The following is a 19411-nucleotide window of genomic DNA, read 5'->3' as shown; positions in this document are numbered from 1 at the left end:
TTTTTTTTTTTGAATAAAATGTTAAATTATATTCAAAAGAAAAATAACCTTTTTACAACTAGTGCAACACTTTCAGATCATTTCCCCTTATTTGTTAGGACTGAAATAAAAATTAGAAAAGAAAGCAAAAAACAGAGGCTAAGAACGTGATTGAAACCAGAGTTGTAAAGCTTCGTCGAATCGTCGATCCCCCAGTAATCCAATAGATAGCAGCCGGTCCCTCACTTGCCTGTCGATCCAGGAGATAATAGCGACAGCAGTCTGTGGTGTGTCTCCATGCCGGCGACCATTTCGTTCACGCCATATCGTATAAACTTAATATTTGAATTTGATGTAATGCATAGTAAAAGTCTGCTTGAAAGAATAGTTTGTTTTTTCCTTCTTGATATTGCTTCTGGTTCTGGAAGTGCTGCGTGTGGGGTTATTTGTTTATTACGTTTAAATGGTGGCAATGCAGGACCTGTGGTCGCAGCTGCAAGATTTATTCCGGAACAACAGGTTAGCATAGACCCCCTTTTACATTAAATTTATAAAATGAACTTGTCAACTATTTGTTCTCATGGTTGAAAGTGTTCTTAAACGGTAACATTTTTTACCGTTTGAATTATAATATTTTTGTTGAAAAAATTAAAATACTGGAGTCTATAAATACTCTTTCTTCGGACAGAAATCTGAATCCGCTTAGTCGGTTCTTTATTTACAAATGTCAAATACACTGTTTATTATTCTCTTTGGGATTTGGTGATGAAAAGATGAAAGAGCTCGTGAGGCTTTACATCACTATCCACAGGTCAGTATTAATTTCTCCTAAAACAAGCTTCTTGTGTTTATTGTTGTTGTTTTTTCATAAAATCTGCCGCCATGATATCTTTGTTTTTCTACTGTTTTATTTTGGCTATAGTAATCATGAAGGTGAAAATTTGTTCAAGTCTTCAATCTACGTCAGAGCTTCATGAGTTTTTTGTTGTTGTTTTTGTCTATTATGTAGGTAGCGTGTGATAGTTTTATAATACAATGATTAGTTAGTTGGTGAGAACAAATTCTTAGACTCTTATTTGTCTTGTTGCAACAGGAAGTTCTTTGGATCAAATCAGCTGTGAAGGAATGTGGAGAAAACATATCGAAAGAGCAGTTAATATGTTTGGAAGACATTAAACAATAGCAAGGTAAAAACACACACAATTCCTCTACATGATCCCAGGGCAAAGAGAGTTTGCCTTGAAGCATTTACCTGATGACCCTCTTTTGCAGCTGGTACTTTCTTTTTTCCTTCTATTCTGTTGTGCTCTCAAAATTCTATCAATGTCCAGTGGCTTACAAATCTTTCCTACTCTGTAGGTGTCAAAGCTTTACGATGTTGTGCCACCCTGTTCTCACCGAGCTTGGAAAGGTAGTATCTCTATCATTTCTAGTATAACAGGGGGAACGTTTCATGTAATGGATTACGTTGAAAGTATGACAAAGCTTGCGAACTCCTTAAATATTCCACTAACAACTCTACAACACCTATATACAAGGCTTGCGAACTCCTTTGCCGATCATTTCGAATTTGAATATACTTACAAATGCTATGATGGCTTGTTATAGGTGAAGAACCCGTGACCAAATGTTGATGCTCGCAGTGGGGTCTTGCTGGACCACTATGGTCGAACCGAAGCAAGCAGATATTTCTTTTAAAGTAACTTCGCGCCTTAAGACAAATACCTAATGTTGTGCGTTTTGTAGGTACTACACCGTTCTCTTTGGTGTTTGAAGGAGTCTTGGCATCTGCTCTCAGGTATATCTATATATTTACACAATGAGTAAATAAGGGAAAGAAAAAAGTCATTAGGAGGCATTGACTTAGGAGGCATTGAAAGACAAATAATTTTACTGTCCAACTATCAAAAAGTATCAAACCGGTTATTACAAGATCGATCAAAACCTTTTATACTTATAACGAATTAGCCAGAAAATTGGCAGCGCTTAAAACTTTTGGATCAGAAGCAATGGCCGATAATATCATATCATCCCCATTGTCTAATTTGGCTCCTTAACTCTATCCACCTGAAACACACACATAACCTCAGCGATACAGTGTGCATCAGATTAGAGTTTTGAACAGAGGACACAAACCTCATTGAGGTTTCGAGCAGACTTGGAGGTTAACGATAAGTGTGTATCACTTCTAATGTTCTTGTGATTAGTGGATTTTTTTTTTAAATCGTCTTTCAGTCCTAAAGAACAAATAAAGAAAAGGACTAATAAGACATTATAGTAATCATAAGGAGCCGGCTGGAGCCCTTCTCAAGGATTCAGCAAGCAGGAAGCATTCTCAGTCCTCAAGGGGATTCACTTCTCATCACGTGGTTTGGCAATTTTCAGAACTAATATGCTCTGGTCGTCGTGGTTTGTATTTTTCTTTTGTGGTGATGTTTGTAGGGGAGAGTCCACTTGGATCAGTTAAAGTGGCAATAGCAGGTTTGTTTTTGTACAACAGGAGAAGGTTTGTTTCTTCCTGTCGGGCCTGTGGCTCTTTTGGGATTTTGTGTGTAATTTTCTTAATTAATGGAAAGTTACTTAAAAAAAAAAAAGNCTGGACCACTATGGTCGAACCGAAGCAAGCAGATATTTCTTTTAAAGTAACTTCGCGCCTTAAGACAAATACCTAATGTTGTGCGTTTTGTAGGTACTACACCGTTCTCTTTGGTGTTTGAAGGAGTCTTGGCATCTGCTCTCAGGTATATCTATATATTTACACAATGAGTAAATAAGGGAAAGAAAAAAGTCATTAGGAGGCATTGACTTAGGAGGCATTGAAAGACAAATAATTTTACTGTCCAACTATCAAAAAGTATCAAACCGGTTATTACAAGATCGATCAAAACCTTTTATACTTATAACGAATTAGCCAGAAAATTGGCAGCGCTTAAAACTTTTGGATCAGAAGCAATGGCCGATAATATCATATCATCCCCATTGTCTAATTTGGCTCCTTAACTCTATCCACCTGAAACACACACATAACCTCAGCGATACAGTGTGCATCAGATTAGAGTTTTGAACAGAGGACACAAACCTCATTGAGGTTTCGAGCAGACTTGGAGGTTAACGATAAGTGTGTATCACTTCTAATGTTCTTGTGATTAGTGGATTTTTTTTTTAAATCGTCTTTCAGTCCTAAAGAACAAATAAAGAAAAGGACTAATAAGACATTATAGTAATCATAAGGAGCCGGCTGGAGCCCTTCTCAAGGATTCAGCAAGCAGGAAGCATTCTCAGTCCTCAAGGGGATTCACTTCTCATCACGTGGTTTGGCAATTTTCAGAACTAATATGCTCTGGTCGTCGTGGTTTGTATTTTTCTTTTGTGGTGATGTTTGTAGGGGAGAGTCCACTTGGATCAGTTAAAGTGGCAATAGCAGGTTTGTTTTTGTACAACAGGAGAAGGTTTGTTTCTTCCTGTCGGGCCTGTGGCTCTTTTGGGATTTTGTGTGTAATTTTCTTAATTAATGGAAAGTTACTTAAAAAAAAAAAAGGACTAATGTCGTTTCATAATTCATCAAAATACAGTGTACGTGTCTACTATTAATTAAATATAAATTTAACTTTCTATTGTCAAATTCAGTGGTCATGGCCGGTACAACTGGTTTTTAATTGCTACCTTCTCATTCAAATTATCTATCGGATTGCGACGTTGGTTATTATTTCTTACAGATTGGGTTCGTAATAATCATTATTTCTACCTTCTCTAACAATAGAAAAAATTTAAGTCATGGTTCTATAATTTAAATTTGATTATGAAATACATTATATATATATATATATATATGTTGGTATCAACAACACTACGAACAAGGTGGAGGATCTTTCGGTGTTCAAATATTACTATTACGTGACTATTAGTAGTAACAAAACTTTATATTAGAATTAGTAAAAGAGTTATCTTGATAGAAGAAAAAATTATCTCGAGAGCTGGTGCTTATGATTTCCCAAATTGTATTAAACTTCAGGGTAGAAAAAGTATTAAACTTGTGAAACCTTAACATTTTTAATATTTGAATTATACAAAAAAAACGAATTAATTTTTAACTTGAGTGCGTTTACGATTTTCCATATTGTTTAAAAACGTTTTGATTTAACCTGAGAGTAGGAAAATATAAACACTGTGTAACGGTAATTTGTTTTACCGTTTGAATTATAATATTTTTGTTGAAAAAATTTCAAATACTGGAGTCTATAAATACTCTTTCTTCGAACAGAAATCTGAATCCGCTTAGTCGGTTCTTTATTTACAAATGTCAAATACACTGCTTAGTATTCTCTTTGTCGGTTGTTCTTAACTCAACTTATCTGTTTTGATAAAAAAAGTGAAAAAGCTTCTCTCTCTAAAAATCTTTCAAAGAGAGAGAAAGCTTTCCCGTTTGTTTTGCCGTCCAGATTTATTGACTACTTATGGATTTTCTTTCAGCATCATCTGGTTTCTCTAACAGTGGTGGCTGGCTTCCATTTCCAACAGCGTCCGGTTTCCTTAACGGCGGTGTTTGGCTTGCCGTCCGGTGTAGTATCCGTCTTTTGTCCGGCATAGATTGGCTTTCATAGCAGTGCATGGTTGGCTCTTGTCTAGCATCCTCGGCTCATACAGTGGTAATGGCTAGCTTAAGGTTTCAACCCGACGTAGTTCGGTTTCTTTCTCTTTTTGCCTTCTCTCTTCTCCGGCATGTCCGGTTTGCTTTTCCTTTTGGTTTTTTTTATCACGGTTTCCTTTAGATCGTTGATTGTTTTTAGTGAAAATCTCATCGAATATGTGTGTTGGTGATAGCGATTCAGTGGCATCTCTTCGAATATGTGTGGTACAACAAACCACACAAAAAATTACATATCAAAAGCCGATCACAAAAATAAACAAAAACAGGGTAGACGAAACACAAATAACGAACATATGCTCCAAAACGTAAAAGAATTGATTGGCACGTTTGCAAACTTAATTAGAGAATTGATGCAATCACTATTCATAATTGCCAAAATAAAATAAAAAGAACCCTTTCATATTCATCAAAGTACCAGTTGTCCGATTCGGTGGCCATGGCCGGTACAACTGGTTTTTTATTGCAACCATCTCATTCAAATTATCTATCGGATAGCAACGTTGAATATTTCTTACAGATTGGGTTCGTAATAATAATTATTTCTACCTTCTCTAACGGTGAAAAATATAAAGTAATGGTTCTATAATTCAATTTGATTATGATACATATATGAAAATGTATTGTCATTTTTAAACACTTAGATTGGGTATTCTTTAAAAAAGCCAAAAAAATACCTTATCTATTTTTTTCAGAAGTTTAAATACCAAATATGTGCAGTTTAATACCAAAAAAAAATAATTTTTTTGGTCATTTTTCAACCTACGATGTCTTAACAAAAAAAATAATCCAATTTTACTGTTATTCATTTATATTAATTATGAATACATAAATGATATGGAATTAATTTAAATTTTAGTTTTATCTGAATAAAAATAATAATTATTAATATTTTATTTTATCGTTATTTAATTTCTTTAACTCAAATTATATTACATTTTATTACCAAATAAAAAAAATTAGAAAACACCATCAACTTTTCTAGGCATAGTATCCATGATTTCTTGGATTGAAATTGTTTCACCATCAGCTAATAAGTCTGCCTCCCTATATAAAGCATCGAGTTGCCTGGCTGGCCCAATGGACCAACATAAATCCCATTTCTGACCCAAAGTGGTCAAAGTAAGCTCGGTTCAGCCTCTCGATGATGTCCGTGTGAAAAATATTTACGGTCGATGCCCCAACCTGAATTCAATAAAAGCACTAATCAAACTAGGTTCTTTTTTTCTGACAACAAAGAACAAGATTGGCTCAAACAAGCCAATGCGAAGGAACGTTGTTTACATAGGTAATTAAATGCGGTAATGTGCGAAAACGTCGCGCAAGATTGTCCGTTTGACCATTCTGAGAGCGAGGGACATAGACCAAAGAAAAAGAAACAAACTCCTCCTTATCCACCTGAATGTCCTCCAAGTAAGGCGTAAATACTGGCCACTCGGAAGGCGAAGACACCATCTTCACTAAATCGGAGCAGTCGGTGAGAAAAGTAACAGATTGATTATCGGCCCCAATCATACAGCACATAGCCCAAACAAGGGCTTCAATCTCGGCATGAAGAGGAGATAAACTACGGCGATGGTTGGCAGCACCCATGGTAGGGGCATCACCCCAGGGCGAAGTACAAAACCATCCTCTACCCGCAAAACGATCTGTCGCTTTCCAAGAGCCATCTACAAAACAAGTATAGCTCGATAGAGACCTAGGAACCCCTACACTCCCAATTCCAGGACGTCGTACCTCGGCCGGTGCAGTGGTAACTAATACCAGATCATCCTCTTGAGCCAAAACCCATGATTTGGCCTCATCCTCTGCTAACCGCAAAATGGCTAAGGAATTGGAATCAAGGTTACCAAAAAGCTTATCATTTCGTGCTTTCCAGACATACCACATAATCCAAGGGAAAATGTCAGAATCTGGAACATCCTTAAACCGCCAAAACAGAGAGTCCATATTTGTTAAAACAGAGTCCATGGGGAAAAAACCCGGGGTTGTCGGAAACTGCGACAAAGCCCAAACCTGTCTAGCTGGCGGACACTGGAAGAGAGTATGATTAATCGTCTCTTCCGGGGAGCCACACAAACCACATACTGCATCACAGCTCATACCCCGTTTACGGAGGTTTGCTGTAACCGCTACACAACCGGAAAGCACTTGCCACATAAAATGCCGTAGCTTCGGTGGACACCTGATTTTCCATACAAAAGACTGAAGAGGCACAATGCTTGGTCCAAATACTTCCGAATCAGAAGGAGTCGTTATATTTGAACAAAGAAAATGGTACCCTGACTTAACCGAATATTTACCAGACTTGGTAAAAAGCCAGCCAAATAGATCCAGAGTATCCGGTTGTCGTATCGGCAAAGCGGAAATTATAGTCACATCTTCCGGTACAAAGGTAGCCGTAAGCTGAGCCATATCCCAGGAATTTGAACTCCTGTCAATAAAATTTATAACTCGAAGCGAGGGGTCAAAAGACGACCCTGTGCTTAGTGCTGGTCTTGGGGATTGGGCAGGGATCCATGGGTCGGCCCATACAGAAATGGAAGCCCCAGATCCTACCCGTGTAATAAGTCCTTTATTAACCAGAGAGCAAGCAGAAATCATACTCCGCCACCCATATGAGGGGGAATAAGATTTAATTGGATCCAAACGATCAGAATGCCGGTAATAGCGTCCCTTAAATACTCTTGCAAAAAGGGAATCTGGTACTGTGATCAAACGCCAGAGTTGCTTTGCCAGCAGCGCGGTGTTATAATCATCCAAATTCCGGAAACCCAGTCCGCCTGTGTCTTTTCCAAAGCAGAGTTTATCCCACGCGACCCAGTGTAACCCGCGGGATTGTCCAGACGAGCTCCACCAGAAGTTAGAGATTGCACTAGTCAATTTCCTCGTAACCGTCTTAGGTAACCGAAAGCACGACATAACGAAAGTAGGAACAGCCGTAGCAACAGACTTGATCATTACCTTCTTACCACCTTTTGACAGAAGTCTAGCCGGCCATCCACTAGCCCGCGCTTGCAACTTGTCTTGTACAAACGAGAATATTTTCGTCTTAGCACCCCCTAAACTTTCCGGAATACCTAAGTAAGATCCCATACCACCCAGGTTTGTGATTCCGAGTACCCCTTTCAATTCCTCCCTAAGATCAATATCCACCGTATGTCCAAACTGGATCGAGGATTTCTGAAAATTAATTTGTTGGCCCGAAACCCTTTCATATTTCCCAAGTATCCCTAAGACCACCTCACATTGCTCCTTTGTAGCCAGACAGAAGAAAAGGCTGTCATCCGCAAATAAGAGATGGGAGATGGTAGGACTAGCTGTCGACACCCTAATCCCAATAAGAAGTTTCAGCTGCTCCGCCTTCCGAAAATGAGCAATAAGCACCTCTGTACACAAAATAAAAAGGTAGGGTGATAAAGGTTCCCCTTGACAAAGCCACCGAGAAGGTTTGATGGACCCATATGCCTGACCATTTATCAAGACCTTATACTGTACTGATGTCACACAGCACATGATCCACGATATCTGTTTGTCGCAAAAACCGAATTGCCGGAGTAGATGTTCAACAAATGACCACTCCACGTGATCATAAGCCTTGCTCATATCCGTCTTTATAGCCATAAACTTTCCTAAAAAAGAAAAATGGGAAAACTTCATATTTTAACCTTCAAAGTGGTTAAAAGTAGCAGTTTAAACCTCATAAGTAATACAATAACACTCTAAACCACCAAACTAATTATACTAACATAACAAACCTCTAAACCGCTAACTTTTAAAAAAAAATCAAAGATTTTTTTTTGTATTTGGTAATAAAATATAATATAATTTTAGTTAAAGCAATAAAATAATGATAAAATGAAATATTAATAATTATTATTTTTGTCCAAATAAAATTAAAACTAAAATTAATTCCATGTTATTTTCATGTTAATAATTAATATAAATGAATAAAGGAAAAATTAGAATATATTTTTTTTGTTGAGAGATCGTAAATATGAAAATGACAACATTTAATTTTTTGGTATTAAATTGCACGTTTTTATTAATATTAATATTATTTTTTTCAACCAAAAAAGATCGGAGTATTAAACTTCTAAATAAAGGCCTTTTCCCATTCTTTATATAAGGCTAACCTTATTTTTTGTCCATGATCATTGAGGTTGTGTAGAGTAAATCTTTTTAACCAACCAAGAGCCTAAATTTACATAATTTTTTTTTATGTTTCTGTGTACAAAACTTGTGTAAAAAAGTTTCAACGAAATATTTAATTAACATCGTACTTTCAAGGTAGATATAATGGGCATAATGGGCTGCGAGCATATAAATAGATCCATGGTGAGTTGAGGTCCAGTAGTAATAATATCAATTTTATATGTATTTTGAGTTTGAAAGGAAAAAAGTATATATGTAAATGTAATTAAAGAAAACTTATATCTATAATGCATAAGAAGTAAAAAAAAAAGATGTGAAAACAGTACAAAAGACGTTGTTTTCCATTTTTTTTATTGGTCACAATTTTCCTTTTTTTTTTTTTTTTTTCAAATCTCATTTATTTCTTTATTTGATTTACGCGAACTGTGAAATTAAGAAAAAGGAAACAACGTTTTTGGTTTTCTTTTTGTTTTTAGATATCTCCAAATTTTATTAAGATCATTTTTTTTAATGCGTTATTCACCGTCAGATCTAAAATTCAATTGCATCTAACGGCTATAATAGATCATTTATTATCTTCGTCCGCTTCAATTTCCACTCCACAGACATCAAAGTGAGTTTTAAAAAAATCTGCTTAAAGTTTGGTTTTTTTTTCTTCTCATTGTTATGATTCAGGTCGGAATTTGAGGTTAATTAAAGGAGAATGAGATTTTGGTTTTCTTTTCATTGTTTTTTCCTTCTCTAGAATTCAGAATATGCTTTCTTCACACTTCATAGTGTGACAACCCGTCCCGTTGACCCCACTAGCCCACCGCTAGCTTGCCCCCATAGGTCCGAAGCTGGCCCTGTAGGGCATCGATCCTAACCCCTCACTGGGCAAATGGAACTATTCATCCAAATCCACTGTAGGTTATTGGTGCGCCAGGCGTTCCTCGAACCTTGGTCCCCACCCTTTAACAACCTTCCCACAGGACAAGTTGTCACCAGTTGATCTGCAGCTCAATTGGTGACAGCTTGTCCTGTGGGAAGGTTGTTAAAGGGTGGGGACCAAGGTTCGAGGAACGCCTGGCGCACCAATAACCTACTGGTGGATTGGGATATCCACAGTGATGGGTTAGGATCGATGCCCTGCAGGGCCAGCTTGGAGTCTGTTAGGACGGCTAGCAGGAGGCTAGCAGGGTCCACGGACGGTCCGTTGGGGCAGCTAGCGGGGGGCTAGTGGGGTCCATGGTATGGGTTGTTACAATAAAAATCGATATTTTATGTGACAACCCGTCCTATTGACCTCACTAGCCCACCGCTAGCTTGCTCCCATAGGTCCGAAGCTGGCCTTGCAGGGCATGGGAAATGGAACTATTCATCCAAATCCACAGTAGGTTATTGGTGCGCCAGACGTTCCTCAAACCCTGGTCCCCACCCTTTAACAACCTTCCCACAGGACAAGTTGCCACCAATTGACCTGCAGGGCCAGCTTGGGGTCCGTTGGGGCGGCTAGCAGTAAAGCTAGTGGGGTCCACAGGACGGGTTGTCACACATAGTTTGAGGGATGATGCACACTATATGACGCAACAACAATTATATGAAGTTTCAAACTTTGACATTTAAATTAACTAATCATGTGTGCTTTTTTTTATATAGTTTGGAATGTTTCTTGAAGGTATGTGTAGAGCCTGGAAGGATCTGAATGGCTATCAACTCTGGTGTTAGCTAAATCGTGCCAAAAGGTAAATGTATCAGATCCTAAGTGCATATACTGAGTTATTTAGCTTTACTGTCTTGACTCTTACTGTATCAGATCCTAACTTGATTCTCCTTGCATTGATCATTGTTTGAATTGCTGCAGCGTGGCCAAGTTAATTTGTATCAGATTGGAGCTCAAAGTCTAACAAAATCGTCTTTGCTTCAAATGACAGGAACTTGTAAGTTTCAAGCTTTGATATACTTAGAGAAAATTTCTTCATAGAATAGGGGATGATGCATCAACAACAACAACAACGATGTAAGTGATCTCATAATCCTTTTTCTTTAACCTGTTTGAAGTTAATCCTCAACCAATAATCCGGAGTTATTGAATATGATGCAGCTTCTAGAATGTTTATCATAGAACCGCGGACAACACTTATGCCTTGTAAGTAATTCCCAATACTTGAATTGCATCTACTTTCACTATTCGTGTCTGTGTTCCTCAAAGAGTCGAAGCTTGTGTCTTTCTTTGCTGAATATAGGTACTTACAATGCGCATCCTCGGGGTTTTACCATAAATGAACAAGGCGATGAAGTTGGCTTTCTGCAAGTGAGGTATTGTGTTTTCGCATTTACTAGACTTTTAAATTTACTAGAAAAGTTTGAAGTCTGGTTAATGTAGGAGTTGCTCAATTGTATTCTTGTTTCTGATTCTGCTTAAGTTGATCACATTGCTCTTGTTACATTTGATATTGCTTGGCAAAGGTGCGGTAAACTTGTAGGTAAATTCTTGATAACTGCTTAAAAGTATAAAATTTCCAGCTCAATTAGAAAATGATGTGAAAGGTCCAGAATTCAGGTTTTTTTACTGAAATAGTCACATCAATGGCTTAAGAGGATCTTGAGGTTGAAGTTAGTCATCATATCTTATTGGACACCTAGGACATGTTTTTTTCTTTTCTTAAAGCCAATCCAATTGTGAGATATTTTTTGCCAGCTCCTCATGTATTGACTGCCATGATTTACAAAATGCATTTTAACTTTGTGATGTTCATGTTGGATACTATTCTGATTGGGGTGATGTTTGCTGATACTCTTTCTGATGTCGCGGCCAGAGGTTCTCCCAATTGCCAAAAATGTGGTTCAGCGAGCTGGATCTTTGGAAGGTCCTCACTCCTAATGTTGTTTCATCTCATTTGCAAGAACTTACTGTTTTCTGCTTAGAATCGTGTGGGTGGGGTGTATTTGGTTGTAATCAAAGAGGTTATTTCTTAGCCACTGAAATTTCTAAGACATTGCATCTTTGCTCTGTATCAGGAGTGGAATTTAGCTTACGGGAGATGCCTATTGGAAGTGCTGCTGTGGGAGTTCCCTTTCCGGAGGAGACCATCCCGGCTGCAAAAGAATCAGATGTAGTGCTTCTTGGAGCCATTGGAGGGTATGTCTTCTCTCTTGTCCCAACCTATGTTTTTGGCTCTAATTTTTTTTTGGGAATTACTGTTTCTCAAATCTTCATATATATTGGTATAATTTAAGGTACAAGTGGGATAACAATGAAAAGCATATGAGGCCTGATAAGGGGTTACTTCAGCATAGTGCAGGTCATAAAGTATTTGCAAATCTTAGACATACATTTCTGCTAAAGGTAAATATCCTCTCAGAAATTTCTTGGTAGTCTGAACTTTGTTTCTTGTGTGAACTTCATTTTTTTTTTTTTTTTAACAGTTAATGGATGCTTCCGCCTTGAAGAGAGAGGTAGCATAATGTGTTGATCTAATGATTGTAAAAGATCTTACATGAGGTCAGTTTAATTAGTTTATTAAAATTTTAAACTGATTGTAGTTCTTATTTTTCTCATTATGTAGTGTGACAATATCTTTATATACGCATGATAAGGTATTTATTTTGGAGAGCCAAGGGGGATAAAGACCAGTGCAAATGGCGAAGAAGTTGGGTTCAACACTGAGGTTTATGCTACCCACGAGGTACATGACTGAAAATTTCAGATATAGATTTCCGTGGATAGATTGTTAAGTACTACGGACTAATATTTTAACGCATTTCTTATGTTCCCCATATTGATAGAATTGCTCATGTTGCCTTCAAGACAGCTCGGAAACAGCGTGAAAAGCTGTGTTCTGTTGACAAAGTTAATGTCTTGGAAGTATGGTTGACAATACATTTTCCTTTACTTGTTTCCCTCTCTTCTGTTTCTTGTGGAACTCATATAACACTGATGCCAATGCAATTTTTTCTCGGCAGGCCATTATTTTATGGATGAAACGAGTAACAACACTAGCCTCTGAATATCTTGATGTTGAGATGTCACATATGTATGTTGACAATGCTGCGATGCAGCTTGTTTGTGACCGCAACCAGGTACGTGTATTTGACAACTAGTCAGCGTTGATAACGGTTTGGAAATTGTGTAAATACTTACAGCGAGTTGATTATTTCGTATGTGCAGTTTACATCATTGCTACAAACAACAAATTAAATTTGGTGATATATTATCCAGTGAAGCTTCAGTGATCACATGAAACATTGGAATGCTGCCATCTTCTAGTCTCAGTGATTCGATATAATATAAAACAATATGATCTCTGAGTATCCAGTAGTATGATCTTGTCTAAACATAAAACCCTTCATGTTTAATACGGCGACCTGGACTCTTTGAACCTTTACATTGTGAATAGAGAGAATATGATTGTATTATTATTGTTGTGTATTATCAAATAGAATGATATAACTTATATATAAGCACAATCCATAATCAAAGGACATATATAATTAAAGGATTGCATAGAATAATATAATTAATGTATATTAGAGTGATATATGGGATTTGAGTAATCATAAGGTGATATGATGATACTCTTTCCTTAATACATGGTTCTGCACCCGATACTGCTTGACCGGTTCTAACTTTATTTTCAGATCAATTGGTTCCTACTACAGCTTTCCAGGTCTCTCTGTGTGTCAAATGTAAATGGAATTTTGGGTGGTGGTTTCCTCGCTGCTGGATTATATTTGAGTAAACACTTACATACTTGTCATTTTCTCATATTTTATCTCACCATTATATTCAAAGTTTAATGTGATTTGTTATCTGCAGATTGTATTGTTACATGAGGCTTCCTTCAACATTGGCGCATCTATAGAGAATGGAGATATTGATTCAGGATGCTAAGGCAAAGGCGACAGCATTCAGTACTTGTAGTTTATTATGCTGAATTTGTAATGCATCTCATCGTGTGCATGGGGTACTTCCTTTGAGTTTGCTAAGGAGGGTAGAGGGACTCCTGCAGAAAAATAAGTAATCAAAGAAGTGAAGAGTTATAAGAAAATCCTTGATGACCCCGTGAAACTAACATTCTTTATAACCAAGAGGTTTTCGGGTTCCTGAGAGATTTGGACTAGGCCATTTGGGAGTTTTACAACATTATTTTGCTATGTTATTGAAATTTTCAGTTAACAGTAATATCGCTGATCTTCCTAGTGATGTTGGCCTGCATGTTTTAACTTTTAAGCCTAAGACCCTATATTTTAGTGGAGGAGGATGCTTTGATCGGCTGGTGATGGTTTTGATGGATCTTTTTTGTCTTCTCTGGGCTACATCTTCAGGTAGTCTTCTTCCTCTTAACTGATTTTTTTTCTAGGGTTTGGTTTCCAAATTGCATACGTAGCTTTATGTATGTTCATGCTAACTACTTGTTGTTATGTTGTTTCAGGTTTCGGATGATGCTTTCATGGATGAGAGTGATGGCTTTGATCGACAAGTTTCTTCTCTGTGCTACTTCTTCAAAGGGTTTTGTTCTTCCTCTTAACACGTCTTTTACTTCTTCTTTTTTTTTGTTTGTTTGTTCCTTACGTTTCTTTCTTCGTATTGCAGGTCATTTGGAAGCAAACCATGATCCAATCATCACGTTTCTAATCCATGTTATTGTCTTCGAGCGTTCTCATGGGTTCCTTGCTCTAAACTCATCTCTATTTGCTTCTTTATTGTCACTTTGGTTCGGTGGTTTCGTCTTATCTCTTCTAGTTACATAATGTCGTTTTTGTTTTGTTGGTTTAGATTTGTGGAGGATGATCCTGAGATTGATCGGTGATGGCATTGACTGATCGTTGTCACTCTCTTACTCTTGTTGCTCTTCTTGAGTTTGGTTTCTAAATTGATCATTCAAGGCTTTTTTATTATGTTCATGCGAGTTTTAAAACTACTTGGCTCTGTTAATTTTAGATTCTGGAAGAGGATGCTTTGATCGGTTGGTGACTGTTTTGATGGCTTGTCCTCTCTGCGGTTCATCTCTGCGGTTCATCTTCAGGTAGTCTTCTTCCACTTAACCGATTTTTTTTTTTTGGCTTAAAACTTAACCGATTTTTTCTGTTTCTTTCTATATAAAGTGAAAACAACATCTGTCTCTCTTTGATACAGATCATGAGGAACTAGGCTTACTGTGTAGCCATGTGGGAGGTTCAAAGAGAAAAAACAAACATTGTGGGAGCGTTTGGTTTCTGAGTTTAACTTTCAGGTTGCCTCGCATATTTACACCTTTTTGCCTAGCAGTTGTTTTATTCAATATTAGCTATATTTTTTTACTGTTCACAGATAAGCTAATGTTTTTCTTTGCTTGTATTCGGACGTGGACTGTCGAGAATGTGAAGGAGGTATGTGGTTCCATTTTGTTAACTTTTCATCTACAGTATTCCATGTTACCTCGTTGGTGGTTTCTTCTCTTTTCCTTGGAGGTATGGTCATTTTTTCTTCCCCTTTTTACTCTTTTTCTCTGTCTGGTTTCTTTTCTCTCTCTATGTGAATTTGAATGATGCAAGTAGAAGTTCTGCTTAGACTTTTTTGCCTAGATCCCTTTCAAGTCTACAAGTTGTCTCAACATGGCTGAACTTGGGGCTTCCATCTTTTTGGGTTTATTTGTCTTGACGCCTTTGTCTATCTGTAATTTTCTTCTGATTGTTATATTTTTATTGGGTATTTTTAAGCTTTGATTTCCTCATTGGTTGCCGCAAGGAATGATCTAAACTGGTATGTTTCATTTTTGTTATGATTTCTCTTCTGTGTGTCTTCTAGCTGGATATCTTCATCCATCACTTGATTCTGATCTTTTGCAGTTTATTAGCAGTCAGATGAAAGATGATCATAAGTTCTTTTTTTTTTATATGGGTTTGTACTTCTTTTTTGTCCTTTTCAATATGGATATGTCTACTAATGTAGTTTTTGTATTGAATATATTGGTGTCTTTTAGGATTGTTCTAGTATGAGCTCATCTTATTATGCAGAAAGCTAGACATATTCTTGTTACACAGGTTAACAGTAAGATATGGACAGTGCCATTGGGGAGTCTTCAACATTATTTCGCCTTGTTATATGCTTGTGATTGTGGTTTTTTTTTGTTTTAATCCTACGCTTATATGCTTTTGATGGTGGTTTAAATGCTTGTGTTTGGGATGGTGTTTTCTCTTTCTGTGTAAATTCATTATCTTCGTATAAGAATTTGAGTGATGCAAGTAGTTCTGTTTGGACTTGTTTGCCTAGATTCCTTTAAATTCTACAGTTTGTCTCAAACTTGGGACTTCCATCTTTGGTTGATTCAAGTGTAATGAGCTTCTTTTTCCTGGCTTTGATTGATTGGTTGTGTCACACGTTTTTCTCTTTTGCGGGTGTCCTTTTCCCCAAATTCAATTCCTAAGCAGATTGTTTGTGTTCTATATGAACGATACAGATTGTGGAGGCAATGGGATTTTTATGTTGAGTTGAATCTATCTTCTCGCCTATCATTTTTTTTTTCCCGAATAACACAACTTCCTGTTATATTAACTACTAGGGGAGCCGGGAGGCTCGTGCTACAGCACACGGGATTATATATTTTGGTAGTTACTTTTTTTTGTAATCTGTATTTTTGTAATGTAGTTTTTTATTTTGACTTATTTTCTTTGTTTATATAGTGTTTATTTGTATATTTGGGGTTATACGGTAAATTGGAAATCCTAATAGAGTAAGTAGTTTGTAGAATGTAGCTTTTCACGGAAACAGACACACCACAATATTGGATAGTAGTTTTGTAAGAGAATAGACACTCCGCAATATCGGATAGTAGTTTTGTAAGAGGATAGACACACTGCAATATCGGAAAGTAGTTTTGTAAGAGGATGGGTTTTTTTTTTATATTTTGGTTTGTCGTCAAAAGAGGATAAATTGCTAGTTAAATTTTAGTGTGAGATATTTTAATGGTTAGGAAACGTATTTATAGTGAGATTATGTATATTTAGGTTATCATTTAGAAGTTAATATTTGATATATCAAATCTCAGCAAAATTGTAAAAAACCAATTTAATTTAAAGTTTGATAAAAATACATGTTTTAACCGGTTTAACTCAAACTTTTTTATATTTTAAAATTTTAAGAGTAAAAATATTAATATTACTTAAATATTTTATAGACTTTAAATATATTATAATATTTTTAACATTCGACGGAGTTAAAATATTTATAATAATTTAAACATTCTATAAAAATTTAAATATTTATAATATCTTAAACTTTTTCAAAAATTATATTATATTATGTTTACTTTTTAAAAGTTTAAATATGCTCAAATATAAAACCAAATTAAACTGTTAAATTTGGATACATGATAAATCGAGCTTCCTGCTCATTTGTACTCAAAACATATTAGTCATATATTTATAGTGATTATGAACCATATTCCAAAATATTTAGTCGATGTGGGATATACAATACACCTTTTCTGTAAATTAGTTTACAACTTTACATATATATAATTTCTGCGTTTTTTATTCTTTCCATCTATACTAATCATAATTAATTACTATAATTTTGTTAAGAAACTATTAAAAAATCTAAACTAAATGATGATTTTTATTTATTTAATTGTATTAAGTTGATTTGTTGTTTTCGTAAATATCTCACAATATAAAAGCAAATTAAATAAGTTTACATATATATACAATTTCGTATTTAATCTATTGATTATTTTGGAAGCAACAAAGTCACAATCGATAAGTATGAAAGATTTCTCATTATTATTAATATTCGTAATAATTATAGGGATTAAGTATGGTAGTAGTTAATATTTGATATTATTGAAGCCATTATATACTCGGATACTAGTAATTATTTATAGGGATTATACCTCTGTTTGGTGACGGGAATAATTATTCTTGAATCAAACCAAATACACGATCTAAATAGTATCAACCTGGATTACAAACGGATCCGCGTGTTTTGAAGTCTTCTATTGTCAGGTCATACAGGATCCGTGTCTCAACCCAGTGGTAAATGAAACTTGCACTTTTGTGTGGTGATGAATGATGAATGCTGACAGAGATGATGAATGATGAACAGGTGGAATGCAAGGAGTTCAATTACCCTTTATGTAGTTGTAGCATAAAGGATGTCAAACCATAATGAGTGTGATGCAAGCAATCAGGATGTGAACACTTATCTAAGTTAAGCCAAATATGATGATGGTTTATAACTAACAACCTAATGACAATAATGAAATGCATAATGTAAAACTACTAAGACAAGATACTAAATGCAAAGGAAACAGAATGATCAAAGCAATATTGAAACTAACAAGAACAAGTACTAAACTAATGCAAGACAAGTAATAAAACAGGATTAAAAAGAAATGAAATGAATGCAACAAGAATGAAACTAAAATGAAACAGGAAATGAAACAGGACATAGATGCAGAACATAAACAACAAACTCTGGGATGAGCTCGAGCAAGCACTCGATCGGATGCTCGATCGAGTACTAGGTCGAGTGGGTTGAATACTCAGAACAGAAACAGAGACAATAATCAAAACAGAGCAAAACACAAGTAAATCAAATAGCAAGCGGATGATAGTAATTAAACAGAGAAATCAATAGACAAAGAAGGTCCTAAGGATGGATTCATGGGCTGGACTTGGATTATGGTTATCTAAACTGGTCAACAAACCTCAATCAAACATGAGCTATCTCTAGACAATGATCTTCTAATACTTGCTAATCCACTCTCATGGCAATAACAATCAAGCTTAGATACTCCTAGACCTAGTTCTCACTAGCTAAGAACATATAAAAGCAGGCAATAAACAACCAGATCATCAATGTCAAAAGTCACTTTAAACATCTAATCTCTTAGCATGCTTCATGATAATCTCTAGCATTAGCCTTATCTAACAACTTAGACATTGGTGTGATGCTAAGAAGCTTAAGATCTATCCTTACCCTCTCAGTATAAGAACAGCCATCTAATCTAGAAGAGATCTATAAACAAACAAGCTTGACCAATCTAAACAACCATAACTTTTATCCAGCCTAATCCATCCTTAAATTCCTAACACACTACTCACAATCACTAAACATGATGAACAAAATCATAAACCCAGAAATCAATGAAACTTGCATGATTAGATAGATGAGATAGAGATCTACAATATTGAAGAAGAAATCAAACTCAAAATCTCAATACTTAGAAAGTTATGGAACCAACAAGTATCAAAGATTTCTTGAGACAAATACAAAAGTGGCTAATGATCTAAGCAAAAGAAAGCAAAAAGTAGATAATTCCCAAAAGGGTAAATACTAGGTCTAGATTTTATTTATCTAAAAGTGGCTCTCCTCTGGTGGCTGCAGGGTACAAGACTTTATATAGAAAAGAGGGGAAGCCCTAAAATGGCTAGAAGACAAAATAGAGGGGCGGCTCGGTCAACTCGACCATGTGCTCGGTCGAGTGCTTGGTCGAGTGACCTCTTCTTCTGCTTCTTCCAACCGGTCGAGTCCTTCTCCGTACACGGTCGAGTGTCTGGTCGAGTGAGGGGTGGAGTGGACTTCCGGACCTTGATTCTTCAGCTCTAGCTCCCTTGTTTTCTTCACTTGATAGCTTCAATCCTCTTCAGCATTCCTTCCATACTCCTTAG

General features: G+C 36.2%; 1 protein-coding gene, 1 long non-coding RNA gene and 1 pseudogene across 13 annotated transcripts; 2 read left to right on the top strand and 1 right to left on the bottom strand.

The window, feature by feature from the left end:
• Positions 7-2567, top strand: LOC104787549. Of its 12 annotated transcripts, none has more exons than XR_002038186.1 (5): positions 7-333; positions 458-498; positions 668-1254; positions 1339-1390; positions 1588-2194. It is a non-coding gene; the product is annotated as an uncharacterized LOC104787549 (long non-coding RNA). The 12 variants fall into 12 exon arrangements; XR_002038182.1 differs by having other exon boundaries at positions 7-790; positions 902-984; positions 1073-1254; XR_002038185.1 differs by adding an exon at positions 2215-2567 and having other exon boundaries at positions 7-1254; positions 1588-1777.
• On the bottom strand, positions 5876-8248 carry LOC104789557. The gene has a single exon (XM_010515234.1). It carries the CDS (start codon positions 8246-8248, stop codon positions 5876-5878), a length of 2373 nt encoding a protein of 790 aa, XP_010513536.1.
• On the top strand, positions 11565-13158 carry LOC104789555 (annotated as a pseudogene).

The sequence above is a fragment of the Camelina sativa genome, chromosome 5, assembly GCF_000633955.1.
Source record: "Camelina sativa cultivar DH55 chromosome 5, Cs, whole genome shotgun sequence".
In the NCBI taxonomy this organism is placed as follows: domain Eukaryota; kingdom Viridiplantae; phylum Streptophyta; class Magnoliopsida; order Brassicales; family Brassicaceae; genus Camelina; species Camelina sativa.
Note: the sequence above shows the minus strand (reverse complement) of the source record. Positions and strands in the feature narration are given on the sequence as shown.